Source organism: Ascaphus truei, chromosome 7 (genome assembly GCF_040206685.1).
Source record: "Ascaphus truei isolate aAscTru1 chromosome 7, aAscTru1.hap1, whole genome shotgun sequence".
Classification (NCBI taxonomy): Eukaryota; Metazoa; Chordata; class Amphibia; order Anura; family Ascaphidae; genus Ascaphus; species Ascaphus truei.
This window is the reverse complement of record NC_134489.1, coordinates 38,855,003-38,878,113: the sequence shown is the minus strand read 5'-3', so window position 1 is coordinate 38,878,113 and position 23,111 is coordinate 38,855,003. Positions and strand designations below refer to the sequence as shown.

The 23,111-nt window shown below is 48.0% G+C and overlaps 1 protein-coding gene and 1 long non-coding RNA gene across 3 annotated transcripts in view; one reads left to right on the top strand and one right to left on the bottom strand.

Moving 5' to 3' along the window:
- Positions 1–23,111, bottom strand: part of SEMA6C (semaphorin 6C) — a 163,798-nt gene that overhangs the window by 4,550 nt on the left and 136,137 nt on the right. The window contains exons 14-19 of one of the 2 annotated variants that reach the window (XM_075607766.1): positions 20,219–20,392; positions 18,245–18,379; positions 16,497–16,574; positions 15,389–15,441; positions 10,246–10,296; positions 5,405–5,554 (exon numbers count right to left, since the gene is read on the bottom strand). In XM_075607766.1, coding sequence (XP_075463881.1) covers positions 5,405–5,554; positions 10,246–10,296; positions 15,389–15,441; positions 16,497–16,574; positions 18,245–18,379; positions 20,219–20,392 — 641 coding nt within the window. The remainder of the gene's footprint in view (positions 1–5,404; positions 5,555–10,245; positions 10,297–15,388; positions 15,442–16,496; positions 16,575–18,244; positions 18,380–20,218; positions 20,393–23,111) is intronic. The other variant, XM_075607768.1, reaches the window with a different exon arrangement.
- LOC142499022 (uncharacterized) overlaps positions 1–23,111 on the top strand; it is a 47,229-nt gene that overhangs the window by 14,047 nt on the left and 10,071 nt on the right. The window lies entirely within an intron of this gene.

The following is a 23,111-nucleotide window of genomic DNA, read 5'->3' as shown; positions in this document are numbered from 1 at the left end:
CGGAGCCAATGGCTGCCTTGAACTGTATTGCATTACCCTCCTGTATTCCTATCTCTATAAAGCAAAAACACCTGTTCAACTGTTCTTAGCTTAAAATACAAGGTTATTTATTGAAAGGTTTTGATTTCAGCATTTGGAGTAATCTCACCCCCCCCCACCCCCCAAAAAATGTGCTCAGCAAAACATTGCATCAAGGTTTAGCAGGTAGCTGACAAAACAAACAATGACGGGAAACAGTGATAGAGGGAAAGAGGCTTGGAGAGAATGATTAGTAACAAGTCTAGAATTTGGACAGTATCAGTAATATCCTAATTCTAGTTAGGATCCCTTTGGGGCGATGTTATGAGAAATACAGCATGCTGTTTCATGCCACTACAGGCACCTACAGATCTGTTCCGTACAAGGATGACATGAACCAGCATCTTCAGCTGGAGGACTAATTACCCAAGATACAAAAACCGAAAAGAAGATAAGCACAACCTTCTTAGAAAAAGTACACTATGTATTAGGCCATAAGCCCCAAATCTTACTTTCAAGTAAGGTCATTGAAGTGGAGCGACAGAGGGTGATAAGGATTAGTAATGATGTAGTCACCACAGTAATGGACACTGTCCCATCCCAGTAAATGTCCGTGGGACACGACACAAATGTACCGGTGTCTTGTGGGGCATGCAGTGATATCCAGATGTCTCTCCGTGGTGATAGCTCGTTAGGGGCAGCCGGTTGGGATTCGTGTCTCAGGAACGCTGCAGCCGCTGGCGACAGCAGAGCTCCCCGCGCTCCGATCCTCCTGTGTTTGCTTCCTGGTTCTCACGCCCAACACGGACGTCTAGCGTCTGACGTCAGAAACGTCAATACTGGCTGCTTGCCAGAAAATCTTTGCAGAATCCTTGTCAGAGTCCTGTGAATGAATGTACAGCGCCACCTAGCGAACCCTGCGCGTTTCACTTATTCCAAAAGCTTCGACAAGGGAAGGTGGCTGTATCTCATCCTCATTCTTATATACCCTTACTAATAGCAGCAATTAATCAATTAATGTACCAAAACTTTAATGTGTAATACTTTAAAGTGCAATAGGGGAAACATAATAGTTTCATATTGTATACAATTAAAGGATAATCTATGGGATTACACTGAATAGTACATCCTATCATAAAATATCAATATTTATTAAAACAACAATTTGGTTAAAGATAAAAATTTTAATTTAAAAATTCTAAAAAATCAATCATAGATATTTTCAGGAAAGGGACAATATCGTTCAATGAGTCCACTAGGAACCCTTGTATGCAAGTTATAGATCCATTGTTGTTCTTTTTGCATTCATATTTTATTTCGATCTCCACCTCTGATATTCGGGGGTACTTGCTGTAGACCTTAAAATGTGTTAGATCACAATCATGTTTCAATAAAAAGTGTTTGGGGAGATTATGTAATTTTTAATTTTGTTGCAAGTGCTTTTTTTGCGTTTTTTTATATTGGCAACGTGCTCTTTTATCCTAATATGGAGTTCTCCTTTTGTTTTTCCTACATAATCCAGGCCACAGGCACATGACATTTTATACACTATATATTTAGATTTACAATTTATAAATGGCTCGATTTTGTTGGGTTTACCTGATGGCAAAACAAATTCCTTTTTAGGTTCCATATATTTTGTGGTCCAACACATTTTAAATTCATTGGTCTAGACTCTAGAGCAAGTACCCCCAAATATTAGAGGGGGAGATCGAAATAAAATATGGATGTAAAAAGAACAGCAATGGATCTATAACCTGCATACAAGGGTTTCTAATGGACTCAATGAACAATATTGTCCCTTTCCTGTAAATGTCTATGATTGATTTTTTAGAATTTTTAAATTAACATTTTTATCTTTAACCAAAATGTTGTTTTAACAAATATTGATATTTATGATAGGATGTACTATTCAGTGTAATCCCATAGATTTTCTTATATTTTCCTTTAATTGTATACAATATGAAATTATTATGTTTCCCCTATTGCACTTTAAAGTGTTGGTACATTAATTGATCAATTGCTGCTATTAGTAAGGGTATATAAGAATGAGGATGAGATACAGCCACCACCCCTGACGAAGCTTTTGGAATGAGCGAAACGCGCAGGGTTTGCTAGGTGGCGCTGTACATTCATTCACAGGACTCTGACAAGGATTCTGCAAAGATTTTCTGGCAAGCAGCCAGTATTGACGTTTCTGACGTTAGTGTTGGGCGTGAGAACCCGGAAGCAAACACAGGAGGATCGGAGCGCGGGGAGCTCTGCTGTCACCAGCGGCTGCAGCGTTCCTGAGACGCGGATCCCAACCGGCTGCCCCTAACGAGCTATCACCACGGAGAGACATCTGGATATCACTGCGTGCCCCACAAGACACCGGTACATTTGTGTCGTGTCCCACGGACATTTACTGGGATGGGACAGTGTCCATTACTGTGGTGACTACATCATTACTAATCCTTGTCACCCTCTGTCGCTGCACTTCAATGACCTTACTTGAAAGTAAGAATAAGGGCGTGTAGCCTAATACATAGTGTACCTTTTCTAAGAAGGTTGTGCTTATCTTCTTTTCGGTTTTGTGTGTGTTTGGAACCCAGCTTTTTGAAGATAAAGCACTTTGACCTTCTTCACTACAAAGTATCGGGACTATTGGTAGAGCATTGGTAAATTGTCTGGTTATTAATTACCCAAGATGTATAAATAAATACCCCCTGTTCTATTTCATCAGCAGTGCACTAAAAAACATACTGTGTGAAAAAGGTGTCATTTAACTAGCCTTTCTAAGTTATTTATGCTATAGAACTATATTGCTATATTATTATTATTATTATAGAGCAGTGGTGCTGAACTCCAGTCTTGCCCCCTGATTGTGCATCTCAGTAATCGTTCAGTTTCCCGGCCATGTAGTAAGATTTTTAACTACTTTTACCACTGCTGCTGTTACCTCTCATAAAGGCAAAAAAAAAAAGCAGTCAGGCCGGTGGGATGAAAAGCTTCTTATTGTAACTGGATATAAAACAAAAGTACTCTGTGTATTTTGATTTGGGCTTTTTTATTTGATCACCAGTTACCCCTCTTACTCCTTATGTTCTCAAGAGAAAATGAAATCTACAAAAACCGCATTCGTTCATTGTAATCGCTTTGTTACCTTATATATAGCTCAAAAACTGTTTTTTCTCAATATGTATTTTATCAATGCCTATTAATTACAAAGCACTTCATAGGAGCTCAACTCCGGGGTGCCTTATTGCATGTAACAAGGATTACCGCGGACACAGCTTCAGTCTGTTTTGTGTGTCTGTAACAATCCTATGTGCTGCGTACTGCGCACTACACTGTAATTGTGACGCGCTTTGAGTCCCATTGGGAGACAAAGCGCCATATGAAATAAAGTTATTATTATTATTTATTATACTAAGTTTGCTAATTATCTGGTAAGGCAGGGGGTGCTCAACTCCAGTCCTCAAGCCCTCCCAACGGGCCAGGTTTTCAGGATATCCCAACTTCAGCACAGATTGAGCCACCTGTGCTGTATGTAGCAGGGATATCCTGAAAACCTGACCTGTTGGGGGGCTTGAGGGCTGGACTTGACCACGCCTGTTGCAAGAGACAGCCACAAAATGTGTCACTGTGTGTTTCTCTGCGGCTCATGTGTTTAATAAGCCATTTGGGAAGCTTTGATGCTCTTTGCAATCTTGTTTTACAATGGACGTACTTCTCATCAGACTCACAGCCCCACGAACCAGACGGCTACTCTACTAGAAAAACCCTAATATTGCTTCAGACATCAAAAGAGCCCCATAACATCGGCACAGTGCCAGTCTGCCTGACAAGTAGTCGGAAGGCATTGTGATGTGAGCTAATGTACCTGCCCTTTATTCCAAAAGGCTGCCCAGTATGTGCCGTGCCCGGGGGCCTCGAGACAGCTTCATTCAAACCTGGAAAGGTTCATTTGCGAGCCCTGCGCCTGGTAATGCAATGAAAGGCATGAGCCAATCAAGCCGGAGAGCGCCCATCTGCGGCGAGATAATGAGCTGTCTGCTTCAAAGACGGGACAGCAGGTAGAGCAATCACATAGACTAATATCAGGCTATTATAATTACGCGCGCGCACTCCCGGCGACCACTCGCGGGCTCCGTCTAATCTTTGCACGCCAGTTTACAGAACGCTTCCGAGGCCTTTCCCGACTTTGAACAACCTCCGCGATGGGAACGAGACGTTCCTCCGCATCCAGGCGTCGGAGAATTATTTTAACCCTCTGCATTCTGGAAGGAGCCTGACATGCAAAGTATAGGGCTGGTAATTATATCTGACATTAAAAAAAATAAATAAAATAAAAAGAAGCACAGCTGTCATCTCCCGGTGATTGATGCAATCAGGAGGATATTTCTGTGCATATCTCTGGGGCAAAAAATAGACTTCTATATTTAATTTGCCGTCTGTAGGGGGAGATGATTGCGATGAACATTCAAACTTCTTTCTATTTGAAGAACTGCAGCTATTCTGTTAAATCTGCAAATAGCTCCTCGGTTAACGTCGTCATTGGGGATGATGCGTTCACGGCTCAAATTGCTCTTCAGCGCAGACTTGATCCATGTTTAACACACATATAGCAGCGTGTCAAAGAGCGGGACCCGTGACATAACAGAGACTGTGGGGGCTATTTACCTGTGGGCCTGTTTTTGCGTCAAATGTAAGGAACGTATTCAAAAGCAATTACTTAAACACGTCGTTCAACCTTTGAAAATGATGTTCAGGGCCGCCCCAGTGCTTGAGGAAAGAGTTTTTTTGGAAAAAAGGCAGCTGTCATTATGAGAACTCACTACAGGAGTTGAGTTGTCTGTTAAGAATCTCAGAACCTCTCTCTTCCTGAATTAAGAACACTGTTAATGCTGTATATTAAATGGGGAAGACATGGTATCATGACTCAGTCATTGCTTTATGAAGTAGGAGACCTCAGTGTCAACTTAACAAGTCTCCTGAGCAACCTCTAACAGGTATTCAAATATTGGATTGCGAGCTCTTCAGAATAGAGTTGTTATCGTGCTTAGATTTACTACATCGTTATAGAACAACGGTCTGTAAAGTCTTCCGAGAAAAAGCCCATGGATGAGACAAACAAGTTAAAACACAGACACAAGTGATCACATGTAATGAGTGCAGGGGAGCGTTATGCATGGGACATGCTAACCCCCCCACCAACCTGCTCACAGCCAGGGACACTGAACTTGCACACAGTGAAGGAAGCAGGTGTTAGACCTAGAGCGACGGACTGGTGGAGCGGAGAGGGATTAGCCATTACTAACCTGCAGCCTCTAGACAGCACGAGCTAAATTGGAGTTAATTAGACTAAGAGCCTTGGACTTCAACCAATGAGAAACCCTCTTACCCTGGGTTTTAAGAGTGTGCCAGGCAGAAAGTGGATTGTAACCGTCTGATGTCCCACCTGGCGGGGAAAAGCCAGCACCTCCTGGGACAGTCACATCCCCAAGGGAGGCGACACTGGTAATGGTGATGTCTCTGCTGAGCGGGGCTTTCCCTGCGTTACCAGCAACAAATAAAACATCATGAAATAGACAGACATGCACACAGCGTCAATCACTTTACTGTGCAGCTCATTGGGGATGGGGGCGTGCGAGTGGGATGGGGGCGTGCGAGTGGGGTGCTCTGCTCAACCTGGGTATCGGACTGCACTTCATTCGAGGGCGCATGGGAGTATAACCCAGTTTATATCTCATACATAGGAGGCCTATTATGTGTTGTCAAGAAACATCTATTTAACCCTGGAAGTCCCAGATCCACAAAGCTCAGTTGTCCAGGCTTGAGACGTGACAGTAAGTTCTCTGAGTTTACATGGTATTCTCAAAGCTTATTACGTGCAAACACAAGGTCTGAACGACATCTCGCCGCCATAAGCTTAATGTCACGTTATTGTAGCATACCACCGCGTTAAGTCCCAGCGCCGTGACGTTGCGCCAGTCGTAGCGGGCACTGCTATCCAGGCCTCGTAATGAGGCTCTGGCTGAAGTGGAGAGAGATGAAAATAATGCTGGCAAATAACACTATTTACATTGTGCCGAAAGGTGGCGTTACAGCCGTCCACGCACCGCCAAAGCCTTATTTCGGTATCTGGGTCGGAGTAACGTAAAGTGTAGGTATAACTTAAAGTAGCAAACCAAGCCATCGACTTCATGTCTTTTTTTACCATAGGTTTGAAGCAGGGGGTTTCCGGAGCTGACCCCCTTACCGGCAGCCCTGTGAAGGGGATGCCGGTATCTCCTGCTTTTCAAAGCTCCCACGTCACGCACGGCAACAGGAAGGACGGACCTGGTGACGTCACGGCTTCCTGTTGGCCCCCAGGGCGCGGGAGCTTTGAAAAGCGGCCATTACATGAGCCCTGCTAGCCGAGTGGAGCAGCTACCGGCACCCACTACAAAGATTAAGTATCTCGAGAAGCAGGGGGTCCCCAGAGATTACATGAATGGGGTTCAGCACCGGAGACCCCCTGCTTCAATCCTATGGTAAAATAAAAATGCCAAAAATGTCGCCGGCTTAGATTGCCGCTTTAACTAACGTCACATTGAGTCCCTGAGTTAAGACTATAGTGAATATGCAATGTTATAATAATAATACACATGTCCTTTCCCTAATGGCTGTTCTAGGTAATGCTACGCTCTTCACGGAAGAAAACATAACGTAATGTTATGTTATTGTCCCTTCAAGAGACACGGTCTTAAAGCGACAGCCTGCGCTGGCCATCATTTCTTTTGCATGTTATTTTTATATTTGTACTTTGAAAGATCTTTTCTAGCCCTTTTTTAACTTTGTTTCTATTTCATTTGATTAAATCTCAGGCTTTGTTCCGGAGATGCAAGCGGCTGAAATATTAAGTGTCCGGGAAGTTAAAATGGAACTCAGAGGGGTAATAGTAATCTCAAAAACTAGAGCAAGGGCGGCAAACTTCAGTCCTCAAGAGCCACCAACAGCTTAGGTTTGCAGCATGTCCCTGCTTCAGCACAGGTGCCTCAATCAATCAGTGGCAGCCACCTGCGCTGAAGCAGGGGACTGGAGCTGGCCACTTCTGAGCTAGAGATGAACACAATGTTTTTTACAGTAGCATTTGTATTTTAAGGAGCAGGACTTGACCAGGGGATCAGATACTAACATTATATGAGTAATCTTATCCAGATTTTTAGACGAGGTCGCTAATATGACGTTAGGCTGTGATTATACCCAAAAACGCGCGCGGCGTTGCGTGTAGCGGCACCGCCCGGCACCAAAACATACAATAATTCTCTGAAACTGCTCATACCGCTGGCGACAGTCACGGCGCGCCGTGCTGCGAGGCGGGCGGCTGGGGAAGAGACTGAGGATTTCGTTTTTTTTTCTTGCGACGGCCGTGTCACGTGAGCGGTTCAGCCAATGAGGGCGAACTGCTCATGGCCACGCCTCCGCCACGCCTCCAATCCTCCCTTGCTCTCCCTCCCCGGTATAATCAAGATGCCGCCCTGCAGCACTTGGTATAATCTCAGCCTTAGGTGATATAACGGGACTTTGTGGATCTTAGCGCCTTACTGACGCAGCCTTAAATGAACAATCTCCCCAAATAATCTGATACTGAGATAGGAACACGTTCCTTCCTTTATGTGTCACGTTTGCTTTATTTCAGCCCCTCCTTGCACTCAAAGGTTTAAACCCCAGCCTTCTTCCAAAAGCATATTTTAATGACCAGTCAGGAACGTACAATACATCCCACTATGGTAAGGCCCACCCCTATGTCCGGCTTTCAGGATATCCCTGCTTCAGCACAGGTGGCTTATTGAGCTTTCTGTGCTGAAGCTGGGACTGGTTGGGCCACCTGTGCTGAAGCTGGGACTGAGTGAGCCACCTGTGCTGAAGCAGGAACTGAGTGAGGCACCTGTGCTGAAGTAGATATCCTGAAAGCCTGACATATTGGTGGCCCCTTGAGGACTGGCGTTGACCACCCCTGCACTACGACATGAAATGCGCCCGACGACTTGTCACCTCTTCGTGTGCAAGTCCCCATTGGTTTTCTCCTCACTGTCCCCACCTTCTAAAGACGGTGGATATGTAGGCGTGGGGGCTACGGCTGCTCGTTCCCAGCGAGTACAAAAAGCTGCCATCTAATGCCTTCTCTCTCTCCCACTGTGCCCACCACACGCCAGCAAAGCTTCTTATCTGCCACGGGACAAACCCACAGCTCACAGCCAGCCTCCTTATCGTTGAGAGGGTCCGTGCTGTTACATTAATGATACACCATACCTCTCCCAGCCCCCTCTCAATGGGGCAGCCAATCTTACAAACATACAGGGGAATATCAGCCCGCCACACCGCCCGCACCTAGTGGTCCCTATTAACTTAACCCCTTCCCTGCCAGGGGGGGATGGTGTGAGCTCGTGGATGATAGGCATGGGAAGAAAACCCTGCAGACCTAATTAAGGGTTCTCGATTCCTGCGGCCGACACTCCGCCCCGTTTCTCGCCTCCCTCCTCTGGAGTATGCGTTTGCGCAGGCAAGCAGTAATGGGGCTGCTCATGCTAAAATGTTAGTGCTGATAATGGAAGGGGGTCTGTCACGGAAGCAGGAGCCTGAAATGTGTCATCCCTGACAAAGAGGGAGAGAGAGAACCCCCAGGAAAGCAAAGTCCTCGGAAAAATACCAGCTCTCTGCTTGATCATTTTGGCTTTTTTTTTCCCCTTAGAAAATCATGTAGGCAGCAGAATCATCGCTTCCTCGGAGAGCAGTCTGAAGCCATTTTATCTAGCCCTAAAAATCCCCCAAAGTGCATCTCACCAGAGGGTTACAGCATTAAAAGGAATGCAAAAAAAAAATAGCAGTAGCTAGCCTTGAAAGGGCTGTACGGAAACAGTGCTCTCCGTTGAGCTGATAGCAACAAAAACATGAATCGTGTATTTATGCTGAATATCACCGAATTCTCCATTAATGGGTCAAGCAAGTGGAGATCCCGTACATGTAATGGGCTTTCTCTAAGTGCTGAAGGTTTACCTGCATCAGGTGGAAGCTACAACCTCTTCACTCCCTGCACCTTCAGAAATGGGCTTTATCGCTCAGCCCTGTGAGAGGTCTGATGTATAAACCTTTGGGCGCTTAGTATCAAAGGGGCAGAATAAGACCAGATGTATAGGAGACGGCCCTATAAAAAGTGTTGGTGATTTTGGTTATTCCAAGTATTGCACTATTAAACTATTAAACATTTGAGTTGTTCCCCACCTACAGAGGCGCAATATTACGGAATGGGACATTTGGTCGAGGGACGTTTCGCCGCGACCAAATGACTGCCGGTGATCGGCGCCCAGACAAATCCTTCATCGCAGCCGATCCGCCGCTGAAACCCCCAGCCGCCCGCTTCTAAGGCAAGTTTTACTGGTTAGGGTAGTGGGTAAATTTAAGGGGTTTTAGCGGTTAGAGTAAGGGCTTAGGGTTGGGGGTTTCAGGGTATGGGCTTAGGGTAATGGCTTAGGGTTGGGATTTTTAGGGTAAGGGCTTAGGGTTGGAGATTTTAGAGTATGGGCTTAGGGTAATGGCTTAGGGTTGGGGGTCTTAGGGTAAGGTCTTAGGGTAGGGGTTTTTAGGGTATGGGCTTAGGGTTGGGGGTCTTAGGGTATGGGCTTAGGGTAGGGGTTTTTAGGTTATGGGCTTAGGGTTGGGGGTCTTAGGGTATGGGCTTAGGGTTGGGGGTCTTAGGGTAAGGTCTTAGGGTAGGGGGTTTTAGGATAAGAGCTTAGCGGGTTTAGGCATACAAGTTAGCGGTGAAGCAGCCAGTGGCAACAGATCCTGGCAGCGGGGGTGAGACGCGGCGAAGCGTCGGTGGTAGCGGCAAAACGGCCATGATCAAATGTCCTAGACTGCAATATTATGCTGGCCCGGCCTCTGCATGGTATTGGGAGTATCTATAGACGGGTGAAGAACAAAACAAATCCTTTCAGGGCTACTGGTCCACAAATCGGTTACAGCCTCTTTGGCCGGGAAGGGTCAGCGGCTGTGAGTGACCACAAGTCCCTCTTCTCTGGCTGCAGTTTTTTAGTGACCCAACGGTAGAATTCTTCGTGGATTTGCACGCGAGCCTTTACGCGCCAACAACCTTTTCCCTCCAATTTCGGAAGAAGCCGAGAGCCATTTGGGTGGGACGGGAATAGGGAGGATGGGGCCCTGCGGTGTGGACATGGAAGGAAAAGCGCAGGAACTCACCATAAGCGGAATCTCCCTCGCTTTCCGTGCTTCCCGAGGCCGTGGCCACGTCTGCGGAGAGGGGAAAAAGAAACCAAGTCAAGAGTAAGACAAGACGCCAGAGCGCCACGGCAGCAATCCAGAGTCAGCGAAGTCCATCGCGCCCAAAGCGGCGATGTCTGCCATCAAAATCAATGGCAGGTATCACCGATTCGGGCGCCACTCAGCGGATCGCGCGTTGATGACTCCGGGGCCATGTTCTCTATCTTTCCTGAAGATCAACATGGTGCACTATAACGCAGGAAGTGGTCAACTTCAGTCCTCAAGGGCTAACACCAGGCCAGGTATTAGGGAAATCCCTGCTTCAGCACAGGTGGCTCAATCAGTCCCAGCTTCAGCACAGGTGACTCAATCAATCCCTGCTTCTGCACAGGTGGCTCAATCAGTCCCTGCTTCAGCACAGGTGGCTCAATCAGTGGCTCAGTCAAAGACTGAAGTTGGCACTGATTGAGCCACCTGGGCTGAAGCAGGGACTGAGTGAGTCACTTGTGCTGAAGCAGGGATATCCTTAAAACCTGACCTGTTGGGGCCCTTGAGGACTGGCGTTGCCCACCCCTGCTATAAAGCATTACTAAGGGAGAATGTATCAAGATCACGCCATTTTGTTTCCATAACGTGGAGCAAAAAGGTTTTATGCACAACGACCTGCGGCAGATATGGGCCTGCAAACATATAGATATAATGTGTGTAATGTACACATATCCTGTCTGATACATTGCACAATATTAATATTAAGGGGGGAGATTTCCGCGTGAAACATGGCCTGCTGAACGCTCAATACTGAGGAAGGAGAGAGGGAGGGAAGGCGGGAGCTGGAGGGAGAGAGGGCGGGAGTCTAAAGAAGAGAGGGAGAGAAGGCGGGTGTTGGAAGGAGAGAGGGAGGGAAGGCGGGAGTTGGAAGGAGAGAGGGAGGGAAGGCGGGAGTTGGAACGAGAGAGGGAGGGAAGGCGAGTGTTGGAAGGAGAGAGGGAGAGAAGGCGGGAGCTGGAAGGAGAGAGGGAAAGAAGGCGGGAGTTGGAAGGAGAGAGGGAGGGAAGGCGGGAGTGGAAGGAGAGAGGGAGGGAAGGCGGGAGTTGGAATGAGAGAGGGAGGGAAGGCGGTAGTTGGAAGGAGAGAGGGAGGGAAGGCGGTAGTTGGAAGGAGAGAGGGAGGGAAGGTGGCAGTTTGAAGTAGACAGGGAGAGCAGGTGGGAGTTGGAAGGAGAGAGGGAGGGAAGGCGGGAGTTGGAAGGAGAGAGGGAGGGAAGGCGGGAGTTGGAATGAGAGAGGGAGGGAAGGCGGGAGTTGGAAAAAGAGAAGGAGGGAAGGCGGGAGTTGGAAGAAGAGAAGGAGGGAAGGCGGGAGTTGGAAGAAGAGAGGGAGGGAAGGCGGGAGTTGGAAGAAGAGAGGGAGGGAAGGCGGGAGTTGGAAGGAGAGAGGGAGGGAAGGCGGGAGTTGGAAGAAGAGAGGGAGGGAAGGCGGGAGTTGGAAGGAGAGAGGGAGGGAAGGCGGGAGTTGGAAGGAGAGAGGGAGCGAAGGCGGGAGTTGGAAGGAGAGAGGGAGCGAAGGCGGGAGTTGGAAGGAGAGAGGGAGGGAAGGCGGGAGTTGGAAGGAGAGAGGGAGGGAAGGCGGGAGTTGGAAGGAGAGAGGGAGCGAAGGCGGGAGTTGGAAGGAGAGAGGGAGCGAAGGCGGGAGTTGGAAGGAGAGAGGGAGCGAAGGCGGGAGTTGGAAGGAGAGAGGGAGGGAAGGCGGGAGTTGGAAGGAGAGAGGGAGGGAAGGCGGGAGTTGGAAGGAGAGAGGGAGGGAAGGCGGGAGTTGGAAGGAGAGAGGGAGGGAAGGCGGGTGTTGGAAGGAGAGAGGGAGGGAAGGCGGGAGTTGGAAGGAGAGAGGGAGGGAAGGCGGGAGTTGGAAGGAGAGAGGGAGGGAAGGCGGGAGTTGGAAGGAGAGAGGGAGAGAAGGCGGGAGCTGGAAGGAGAGAGGGAGCGAAGGCGGGAGTTGGAAGGAGAGAGGGAGAGAAGGCGGGAGCTGGAAGGAGAGAGGGAGCGAAGGCGGGAGTTGGAAGGAGAGAGGAAGGGAAGGCGGGAGTTGGAAGGAGAGAGGGAGGGAAGGCGGGAGTTGGAAGGAGAGAGGGAGGGAAGGCGGGTGTTGGAAGGAGAGAGGGAGAGAAGGCGGGAGCTGGAAGGAGAGAGGGAGGGAAGGCGGGAGTTGGAAGGAGAGAGGGAGGGAAGGCGGGAGTTGGTAGGAGAGAGGGAGGGAAGGCGGGAGTTGGAAGGAGAGATGGAGGGAAGGCGGGAGTTGGAAGGAGAGAGGGAGGGAAGGCGGGAGTTGGAAGGAGAGAGGGAGGGAAGGCGGGAGTTGGAAGGAGAGGGAGCGAAGGCGGGAGTTGGAAGGAGAGAGGGAGGGAAGGCGGGAGTTGGAAGGAGAGAGGGAGGGAAGGCGGGTGTTGGAAGGAGAGAGGGAGGGAAGGCGGGTGTTGGAAGGAGAGAGGGAGAGAAGGCGGGAGCTGGAAGGAGAGAGGGAGGGAAGGCGGGAGTTGGAAGGAGAGAGGGAGGGAAGGCGGGAGTTGGTAGGAGAGAGGGAGGGAAGGCGGGAGTTGGAAGGAGAGAGGGAGGGAAGGCGGAAGTTGGAAGGAGAGAGGGAGGGAAGGCGGGAGTTGGAAGGAGAGAGGGAGGGAAGGCGGGAGTTGGGAGGAGAGAGGGAGCGAAGGCGGGAGTTGGGAGGAGAGAGGGAGGGAAGGCGGGAGTTGGAAGGAGAGAGGGAGGGAAGGCGGGAGTTGGGAGGAGTGAGGGAGGGAAGGCGGGAGTTGGGAGGAGAGAGGGAGGGAAGGCGGGAGTTGGAAGGAGAGAGGGAGGGAAGGCGGGAGTTGGAAGGAGAGAGGGAGGGAATGTGGGAGTTTGAAGGAGGGAGAAAGAAATGAGCAGGCGAGAGACAGTGATCATTGAAAGGAAAGGATAATTTAAAGCAGCAATACTACATTCCCCCCTTTTCCTTATTTCTATATGTAAAACAAGTGACAATGTATAATTCTACATTCTTAAATAAGCTGGGAATCATTTGGTGCTCCTGTTATAAATGTGCAAAAATCCTGATTGTGTGCCTAACATAATGGCCGCCTTTCAGCTGCAATCAATCCTTCAGTTAGTGTAACTCAGCAGCTACAACGCATCTTTATATTACTAAGGTAACATTATCTATTGTTACAGTTTGCAGCTCAAACTGTTGGGAACATTGGCAACAAATGATCACAAACAGGAAAGTGTTACAAAGATCTTGGGAGGTGTGCTAACCCCTGCTATAGAAATCAAAGGATGTTTTAAAACTGATTAAAAATGACATTAAGAGTTGAAACCACCCCCAAAGAAACTGTCACTATTATCTAATACTACAGAACGGATCTCTTTTTCTAAACCCCATGTAAGATTTCACATGTTTTGCTGCTTTCAAATGGAGGGACGAGGAAATGGTAAGAAGATTAAGAAATGAAATCTTGGGGTTGAATGGAGGACGGCAGAAATAAATAGAAAGTGTATAACGAGAATCACAAGACAGAGTACAAACACACAACGGATTGATGGCTCCTCTGAAATACACAGTAACAATAGCAGTAACACAGAGACCGAACCAGGCTGCTGGTGGTTACGGATCCAAAAGTGGAATGTGTTTCGCAGAGTTACATAAATCAATAAAGCCCAGCGTGATGTGTGATGTGTGTGCGCAATGAGGTGCCAGAGACACACAATCCCCTTCTGTTGTGAATTTAGAGCACATGATTTGTCCACAAGATACTCAGAAGATTGGCTGATTACACAACGTATTCCTTAGTTCAAAAGCATTGCTTACTCCAGGAGTGGCCAACTCCAGTTCTCAGGGGCCACCAACAGGTCAGGTGTTCAGGATATCCCTGCTTCCGCACAGGGGGCTCAATCAGTGGCTCAGTCGAAGACTGCACCACCTGTGCTGAAGCAGGAATATCCTGAAAACCTGACCTGTTGGGGGCCCTTGAAGACTGGAGTTGCCCACCCCATTAATTAACAATCCCAGAATCCCTCCTCTGCTGGAGACGTCCGCGGGACAGTCACAGTCGCGCTCTAACCAGCGGCGTAGGGCGCACACGGGTGGTTGTTGTGTTTGTGGGGAAACAAATCTGACATAAAAGTGATTGTTTCATCTTTGGGAATATCCTGGGAAAATGATCATGCTGCAGAGTAAAGCGGTGGCGAGTATGGCTACAGACTTCTGCTTAGAGGACAGGCCCCCCAAAATCACTACTACGGACTGTCATTAATTGCAATATACCGTGCCTAAGGTGCTCTCATTGAAATGAAAGAGGGCAACCCCAACTTTAGGGAAGGATCCCCCATGGTTACCGTGTACCCAACAGCAGAAATCGGTACCCAACATCAGAGGTCGGTAATCAACAGCAGAGGTCGGTAATCAACAGCAGAGGTCGGTACCCAACATCAGAGGTCGGTACCCAACAGCAGAGGTGGGTACCCAACAGCAGAAGTGGGAATCCAACAGCAGAGGTGGGAACCCAACAGCAGAGGTGGGAATCCAACAGCAGAGGTGGGAACCCAACAGCAGAGGTGGGAACCCAACAGCAGAGGTCGGTACCCAACAGCAGAGGTGGGAACCCAACAGCAGAGGTGGGAATCCAACAGCAGAGGTCGGTACCCAACATCAGAGGTCGGTAATCAACAGCAGAGGTCGGTAATCAACAGCAGAGGTCGGTACCCAACATCAGAGGTCGGTACCCAACAGCAGAGGTGGGAATCCAACAGCAGAGGTGGGTACCCAACAGCAGAGGTGGGTACCCAACAGCAGAGGTCGGTACCCAACAGCAGAGGTGGGAACCCAACAGCAGAGGTGGGAACCCAACAGCAGAGGTGGGAACCCAACAGCAGAGGTGGGAACCCAACAGCAGAGGTGGGAACCCAACAGCAGAGGTGGGAACCCAACAACAGAGGTTGGTAGCACACACGGTTGTGGGACCATGTAATTACTGGAGGGCTCCAGTTACACCGCTTTTACATTCTCCTTCCTATTTAAAACCCAGTAGTTTGATTGTGAACATGGTGCAACAGAACCTGCAGTGGAATGAGGAGAGGTCTCTATATTACACTCACCTTGACAGCTGCCCGAGTGCTTGGACTGTTCTACATCTTGTTCAAACCCGGTTCTAGAAGGGAACAATGTAAGAAGGGTTTGAAGGAGACAGTATGCAATGTGGACAATGTCTGTTTCATCACAAAGGAGGGTGGATGCTCGGAGCGATGGCCTAGTAGAGGTGCTTGACATAAATTAAATAACAGAATTCAACAATGCATGATCTAGGCCAGGGGAGTGCAATCTTTCTGCGCTGCGCCCCCCCCTGGCTGGAAGCTCATGTGCTCATACCGCCCCCCCGCTACTTAAGATCCAGCGTCAAATGACGCGCGAGTTCACGTGACCCACGACATCATTTGATGCCGCGTTGCCGAAGACAAGTTAGGAGACACTGCAGAGGCCTCACGCCTCCCCCAGCATTTAATTTAAATTCCTTGAGGAAGAGCACGGGGCCTCTGCAACCGCCGCGCCCCCCCCTTGAAAAATCTTGCACCCCCCACTGTACGCACCCCTGATCTAGGCACAAAGGAACCCTAAGGGCTAGGAAACCTGTAGTATTTAGGGTGAAAGGTTTTCCAACAATGTGTAGGACAATAACGGAGAATGATCGTGAACGCTGATAAACGTCTAGGTTCTGAGTTAATTTAAATAGTGTTTATTATAAAATAGTATCCATATTTTATCTGTGCTATACTTTGTATTTCCTTTGTGCTTGAGGGACGTGGCATGAATGGCAGCTCATTAAATACTAATCCAGTGTTACATCTGCTATAGGAAGGGGGGCTGTGCGGACCCCTGATATAGTGCTGCTTGGGTACTGGCTAAGGTCGCGATTATAGTGGGTGCGACGGTGAGCGCGGAGAGAACAACAGACCTCTTCTCCAATGCAGAGCGACCACGCAGCAGATTTTTGAATCTTTGAATGTTTGTCTTATCTCGCGACGGCCGCGTCACGTGAGCGGTTCAGCCAATGAGGGCGCACCAGCCTAGTGACGTGTCCGCCACGCCTCCCCCATCGCCTCGGACCTCAGTGCAGGGATCGCTCGAGCGGCAGACGCGCGCCTACTATAATCTCAGCCTAAGATAACCCCTGTATTCCATACACTGCGGCACCTTTCTTTCAGTTACCTTATACTGCTCCTGTAGTTCGCACAGGCTCCGGGCTTCAGCCACACGCAGTAAGGATCTCGCGATGCCAAACAGCTCCTGCAGAATGGAAGTAAAGTGAAAGGCAGGCAAAGCACTAGCAGAAAACCTTATCAGTGAGAGAGGCCCTGAGCATTAACCACAGGGATCCCAGGAGGATTCATCAAATCCCAGCACTAAAAGCTTTGCCCTACTCCGACTACCCCTGGCAGGCAGCCTTCAGAGAGCCCCATCAGACACAATGCATTTGACAAACCCCATTTCCCATGCATTGCTTCTCTGCGGCTTCTCTTCTCTCATGGTACCCTGAAGAATAATGATAAATAAATAATATATAGTATGGTTTGTCACCTCAAATCTGCTCCCTTCCTACCATTAGAGCAGTGATTCCCAACTCTAGTCCTCCTCTACCTCCCAACAGGTCAGGTTTTCAGGATATCCCTGCTTCAGCACAGGTGGCTCAATCAGTGGCTCAGTCAACGACTGAGACACTGATTGAGCCACCTGTGCTGAAGCTGGGGCCGATTGAGCCACCTGCGCTGAAGCAGGGATGATCAAAACCCGCCCTGTTGGTGGCCCATGAGGACTAGAGTTGGCCACGCCTGCTATTGTCATTAATATTGCTGGCTTGGTTTGTTGTTATTGTTCGCACAGTAATTGTGCTGCCATTATTAGTGAAACATTAGGCTCAGTTTCAGTGTTCCCAAAAAAACAATTCGTATTCATTGTTCACAAGATAGAAATAAGTAATAGTTACTTTACGGTGATCCATCTTTCCAAGCAAGCTGATTACCCCGATACATTATTTAAAGCAGCAAAACGTGAAAAATCTTACACATATTTTTAAATAAATCAGTTGTGCAGTACAGGCATACCCCGGTTTAAGGACACTCACTTTAAGTACACTCGCGAGTAAGTACATATCGCTCAATAGGAAAACGGCAGCTCACGCATGCGCCTGTCAGCACGTCCTAAACAGCAATACCGGCTCCCTACCTGTACCGAAGCTGTGCGCATGCGGGGAGACTATAGAGCCTGTTACAAATGCGTTATTTACATCAGTTATGCACGTATATGACGATTGCAGTACAGTACATGCATCGATAAGTGGGAAAAAGGGAGTGCTTCACTTTAAGTACATTTTCACTTTACATACATGCTCCGGTCCCATTGCGTATGTTAATGCGGGGTACGCCTGTATTAGGTAATACTGTCTGCATTTTGATTTGAACTCCTGATTTTTTAATATTGGACTGATCAACCCCCGGGTTGCTACAGCAGCCATTTAGAAAGTCATATCCACTTCCTCTTTTGAAACAGACTCGCACAGCTTTTTGAGCTCTGCCTTTTGGTAACAAAGTATCACAAACAGATCGGTTGCTGTGTTCCAAACAGCAGACTGTCTACTACTCAGAGCTACAACAACAATGTGTTACACTTAGTAATATAATGTTACATGTCAGCTGCAGCATTTCACAGACTGTAGCACAAAGTTAGAAGGCGGCCATTTCGTTAGGCACACAGAATTTTGACAGATTTATAACAGGAGCACCAAACGATTGCCAGCTTAGGTAAGAATGTGGAATTATATATTGTGCTTCACATATACAAATAAGAAAAGATTTAAAAAAAAGGGGGGGCTGTAATATAGCTGCTAGAAATAAAAGTCTGTCTGACGCTATGTCCAGCTGACGCTATGTCCGGCTGTACCGTTACATGTTGGCACTTACTTTCGACAAGCGTACGTTTCACAGCGGCTAATGGGGACCCTGATGATGCAGCTTGAGAAGGCAACGAACAAAGCGTGGTTCTCTCGGTCCAGTTGCAATCCCAGAATCCTCCTGTCCTCTGTTTTCACATTGCACCTGTGTTACACAAGAAGATTATCACACGGCACCGACAGTATATACAGCACTGTCCATTGCAGAATTAAAACGCCATCAACACGAGGGCTCCAAGTATTATCCTGTCTTCATTTGCTAATGGGGGTTTAATGACACAAACGGCAAGAACGATAGAGAAGTGTAACCTGTGCAAATCTGCTTCCTAGTCTTGCTGCAGTAAGGGAGAAGCTTGTCTCTAATATTCTGTAACACGGACGCACCAACGTTGCTACCTGAAAACCAGGATCAATGTCATTTAACTTAGTGACAGGTTACATTACTGTCATTCGCCATGTGTGTTCCCCCGTTACTGCCAGATTCATGTATGTGTAACCCTTTGTGTCAGAAGTACTCCATGTTCATATGTTCTACATCCAGGCTGGCCAACTCCAGTCCTCAAGGGCCACCAACAGGTCAGGTTTTCAGGATATCCCTGCTTCAGCTCAGGTGTCTCAATGATTGAGCCACCTGTGCTGAAGCTGGGACTGATTGAGCCACCTGTGCTGGAGCTGGGACTGATTGAACAACCTGTGCTGGAGCTGGGACTGATTGAACCACCTGTGCTGAAGCAGGGGTCGCTGGCCGTGATCCTTGACGACTGGAGTTGGGAATCTCTGATCTATTCCATACTTGATAAATTTGCTACTATGTGAAGGGACATTTATTCATTATGTAAATGGCGACTCAATGCGTGTTGTATGAGCAAACGCACGCAGAACTACAGAGCTGTAAAGTTATGTATATGATAATCACACAGGTAGTCAGCATATGCAGCTATGACCTGTTTTAGTGTACAATAATATTTTGAGGTACATCCCAGCGCGCCCCAGTTCACACAGCTTAATTGGTTCTGTGTTCACGGTCTATCACAATATATGACAACATGATGGCATTTAGCACAGACTGTCCGTACACTGTGTGTATCTGTGCGGCACACACTGTGTATCTGTGCGGCACTCACTGTGTATCTGTGCGGCACTCACTGTGTATCTGTGCGGCACTCACTGTGTATCTGTGCGGCACTCACTAGGTATCTGTGCGGCACTCACTGTGTATCTGTGCGGCACTCACTAGGTATCTGTGCGGCACTCACTGCGTATCTGTGCGGCACTCACTGAGTGTCTTTGTGGCACTCACTGTGTATCTGTGCGGCACTCACTGCGTATCTGTGCGGCACTCACTGCGTATCTGTGCGGCACTCACTGCGTATCTGTGCGGCACTCACTGCGTATCTGTGCGGCACTCACTGTGTATCTGTGCGGCACTCACTAGGTATCTGTGCGGCACTCACTGCGTATCTGTGCGGCACTCACTGTGTATCTGTGCGGCACTCACTGTGTATCTGTGCGGCACTCACTAGGTATCTGTGCGGCACTCACTGCGTATCTGTGCGGCACTCACTGTGTATCTGTGCGGCACTCACTAGGTATCTGTGCGGCACTCACTGCGTACCTGTGCGGCACTCACTGTGTATCTGTGCGGCACTCACTGTGTATCTGTGCGGCACTCACTGCGTATCTGTGCGGCACTCACTGAGTGTCTTTGTGGCACTCACTGTGTATCTGTGCGGCACTCACTGTGTATCTGTGCGGCACTCACTGTGTATCTGTGCGGCACTCACTGTGTATCTGTGCGGCACTCGCTGTGTATCTGTGCGGCACTCGCTACGTATCTGTGCGGCACTCACTGTGTATCTGTGCGGCACTCACTGTGTATCTGTGCGGCACTCACTGTGTATCTGTGCGGCACTCACTGCGTATCTGTGCGGCACTCACTGTGTGTATCTGTGCGGCACTCACTGCGTATCTGTGCGGCACTCACTTTGCAGGGTTGTATACGTTTATCTCTTCCAGAAGAACAGTTTCCACCGTGGAATTGTCTGTAGTGCCGGAGAGAACCTTTAACACCTTTCCATCTTCTGAGCCCAGAAATAAGACAGTGTAGTTGCCGCTTGGGCCAGCAGAGGTGTCAGCAGCAATTTGGGTCAGCTTGTACCTGGGTAATAGAAGGGGGAATAAGTTGGTCCAATGTCAGCCGGCTATTGATCCCCAAAAGAGCATGGGACTGTATCCACCTCTCATATAATATACCCAGACTCGCAAAGGAGCAATCCATGCCAGTGACATTTTCTGGTGAAGAGATAGATATATATATATATATATCAATCATTGAAGCAGGGTGTCTTCGGAGCTGAACCCCAAAAATTTCAGCTCAAGGGCCCCCCCTACTTCCGGAGATACTTACCTCTGAAGTAGGTGCCGGGAGCTGCTCTGGCTCAACAATCAGGGTTTTAAAGTATAAAGCTCCCGCGTCACATGGGCCAATAGGAAGCCGCACCGATGACATCACAGCTTCCTATTGGTCCGCAGGGGGGGGGGGGGGGAAATCTTTGAGGAGCGGACATATTGTGAACCCGGGTAGCAGAGGAGAGAGGCTACTGGCACCTAATTCGGGGGTAAGTATCTCCGGAAGCAGGGGGTCCCCGGAGCTGAAATTAATGGGGTTAAATGATTAAAATAAATAACAAAAAATAAAAAAAAAATAATATATATATATATATATATATATATATATATATATATATATATATATATATATATATATATATATATATATATATACACACACACACACATACTATATATATATATATATATATATATATATAAAACAAATCATAAAAAAATCCGCCGGCTTGGATTGCTACTTTAAACACCGATTAGATTCCACTTACGGCTAAAGAGCTGTCTGGAGTGTCCATTGCTAACAATCTAATATCAAAATTAATTTTGAAGTGCCCTATCCATATACTGTACGTGCAAGACCAAGATACACCCAGAAGCAGCAATCCAAGTAATATCCCGAGTTTTTTTTTTATAATAAATCAGTTCTGTAGTGTTAGATAATACTACCTTCTTATTCTAGAATTCAACTCTTAATGCCATTTTTAATGAGTTTTAATATACAGATGCAGCGGACATTATTCGAATATTTACCTGGGTACATCTTGCGTTACGTCGCGTGGTGGACACGAGATGGTCAGTTACAGACATAATGGCCCATCGGATTAACTCAGCAGGGGTCCCTGCTGTGTGAGTCCTACCAGGGGCTGCCTTTCTGTAATAGACGCGCAGTAAGAGATAGGCTGAATCAGTCACTCTAACTGCGCGCCTCTCACAGGCGATCACGGGGCTTATATTAAAATTCTAACATTACAGTAATGTAGCAGGGGGTCTCCGGATCTGAACCGCATTGATTTCAGGTCTGCGGACCCCCTACGTTCTGAGATACAGGCCCCGTTATGGGGTGCCGGTACCGCCCTCCCAAATAAAAAAATCCTTACTTTAGCGGATGAGTAAAAGCACAGATGGAGAAGATAATGACGAGCAGTAATTAACAATTGGTACACCACAATTCGGTGGGGGGAGGGGGGGTGGGGATTAAGATGGTAAATGATTAATCAAATAATTGCTTACACGGCCTTGTGCAAACACCCTCTCAAGTTGGTATCTTTGTAGTGGATGGTCCGGAGTCGGAATAGGTGGCTGTTCCTGGCGCGGCTGTGACTGCAAACTGACTCCTTCAGCAACGGAAGCCCCAAAGTTCCAAACTCATTGAATGAGCCTGAGGAAGCCGTCCAATCGGCGAAACGCGTTGCTCTAATTCACTGACCAAGTTTGGAACTTTGGGGCTTCCGTTGCTGAAGGAGTCAGTTTGCAGTCACAGCCGCGCCAGGAACAGCCACCTATTCCGACTCCGGACGCGGAGTAGAGAGCGGCCGCGACCACTGCTATCAACAGCCACGGAAGCGCACCAGGATATTTTCTATATTATGTGAGTGCAACTTTTGTGGATTCAATTTTATGTTTAATAAACTTTTATGTTTTTTAAGAACATTACTGATCCCTTTAAATCATTTTTGCCTCACCCATACCCCTGACCGAAACGGGGAGGGGAAGGAACCCAGAACGGGAAGAGTTAAAGAAAGACCCGCATTGAACTCCCTGCCTGCAAGCAGGAGTGTGTGCAGCACCCCTGAAATATCCCTGACCGGGGGTCGCAGGTGTTTACCTAAAAGACAACTGCCCTACACCTCTACTCACACTGGGCCGTGTGAGTACTTATTGATATATCTCTTAAATCCCCCCCCCCCCCCCCTGCACATCGTTGCAGTAGGGGCACCATCCACTACAAAGATACCAACTTGAGAGGGTGTTTGCACAAGGCCGTGTAAGCAATTATTTGATTAATCATTTACCATCTTAATCCCCACCCCCCTCCCCCCACCGAATTGTGGTGTACCAATTGTTAATTACTGCTCGTCATTATCTTCTCCATCTGTGCTTTTACTCATCCCTTGCTCCCCCTACTCTGTTTTGTCTCTACGTTTCCGAAGGGCTTTGGATCATCCCTTTACTAGGGGTAGTAGCAGAAGGGATCACAAGAAATAACACACATCGATAGAAATTAACCACAATCACTGGTTACATCACCACTCTGTAACTCTGATACTGAAGGTAAGCGCCTGGTTTCTCCACACTATCCATTACTTTAGCGGATAGCTGCTAAGGTAATGAAGCTGCTTACATTTTATTTTTATACATAGTGTGCGTGAGCAGGGGGTCTCCTGCGCTGAACAAAGTTGATTTCAGGTCCGGGGACCCCCTACTTCACGAGATACAGGCCCTGTTATGGGGTGCCGGTACCCCCGCCA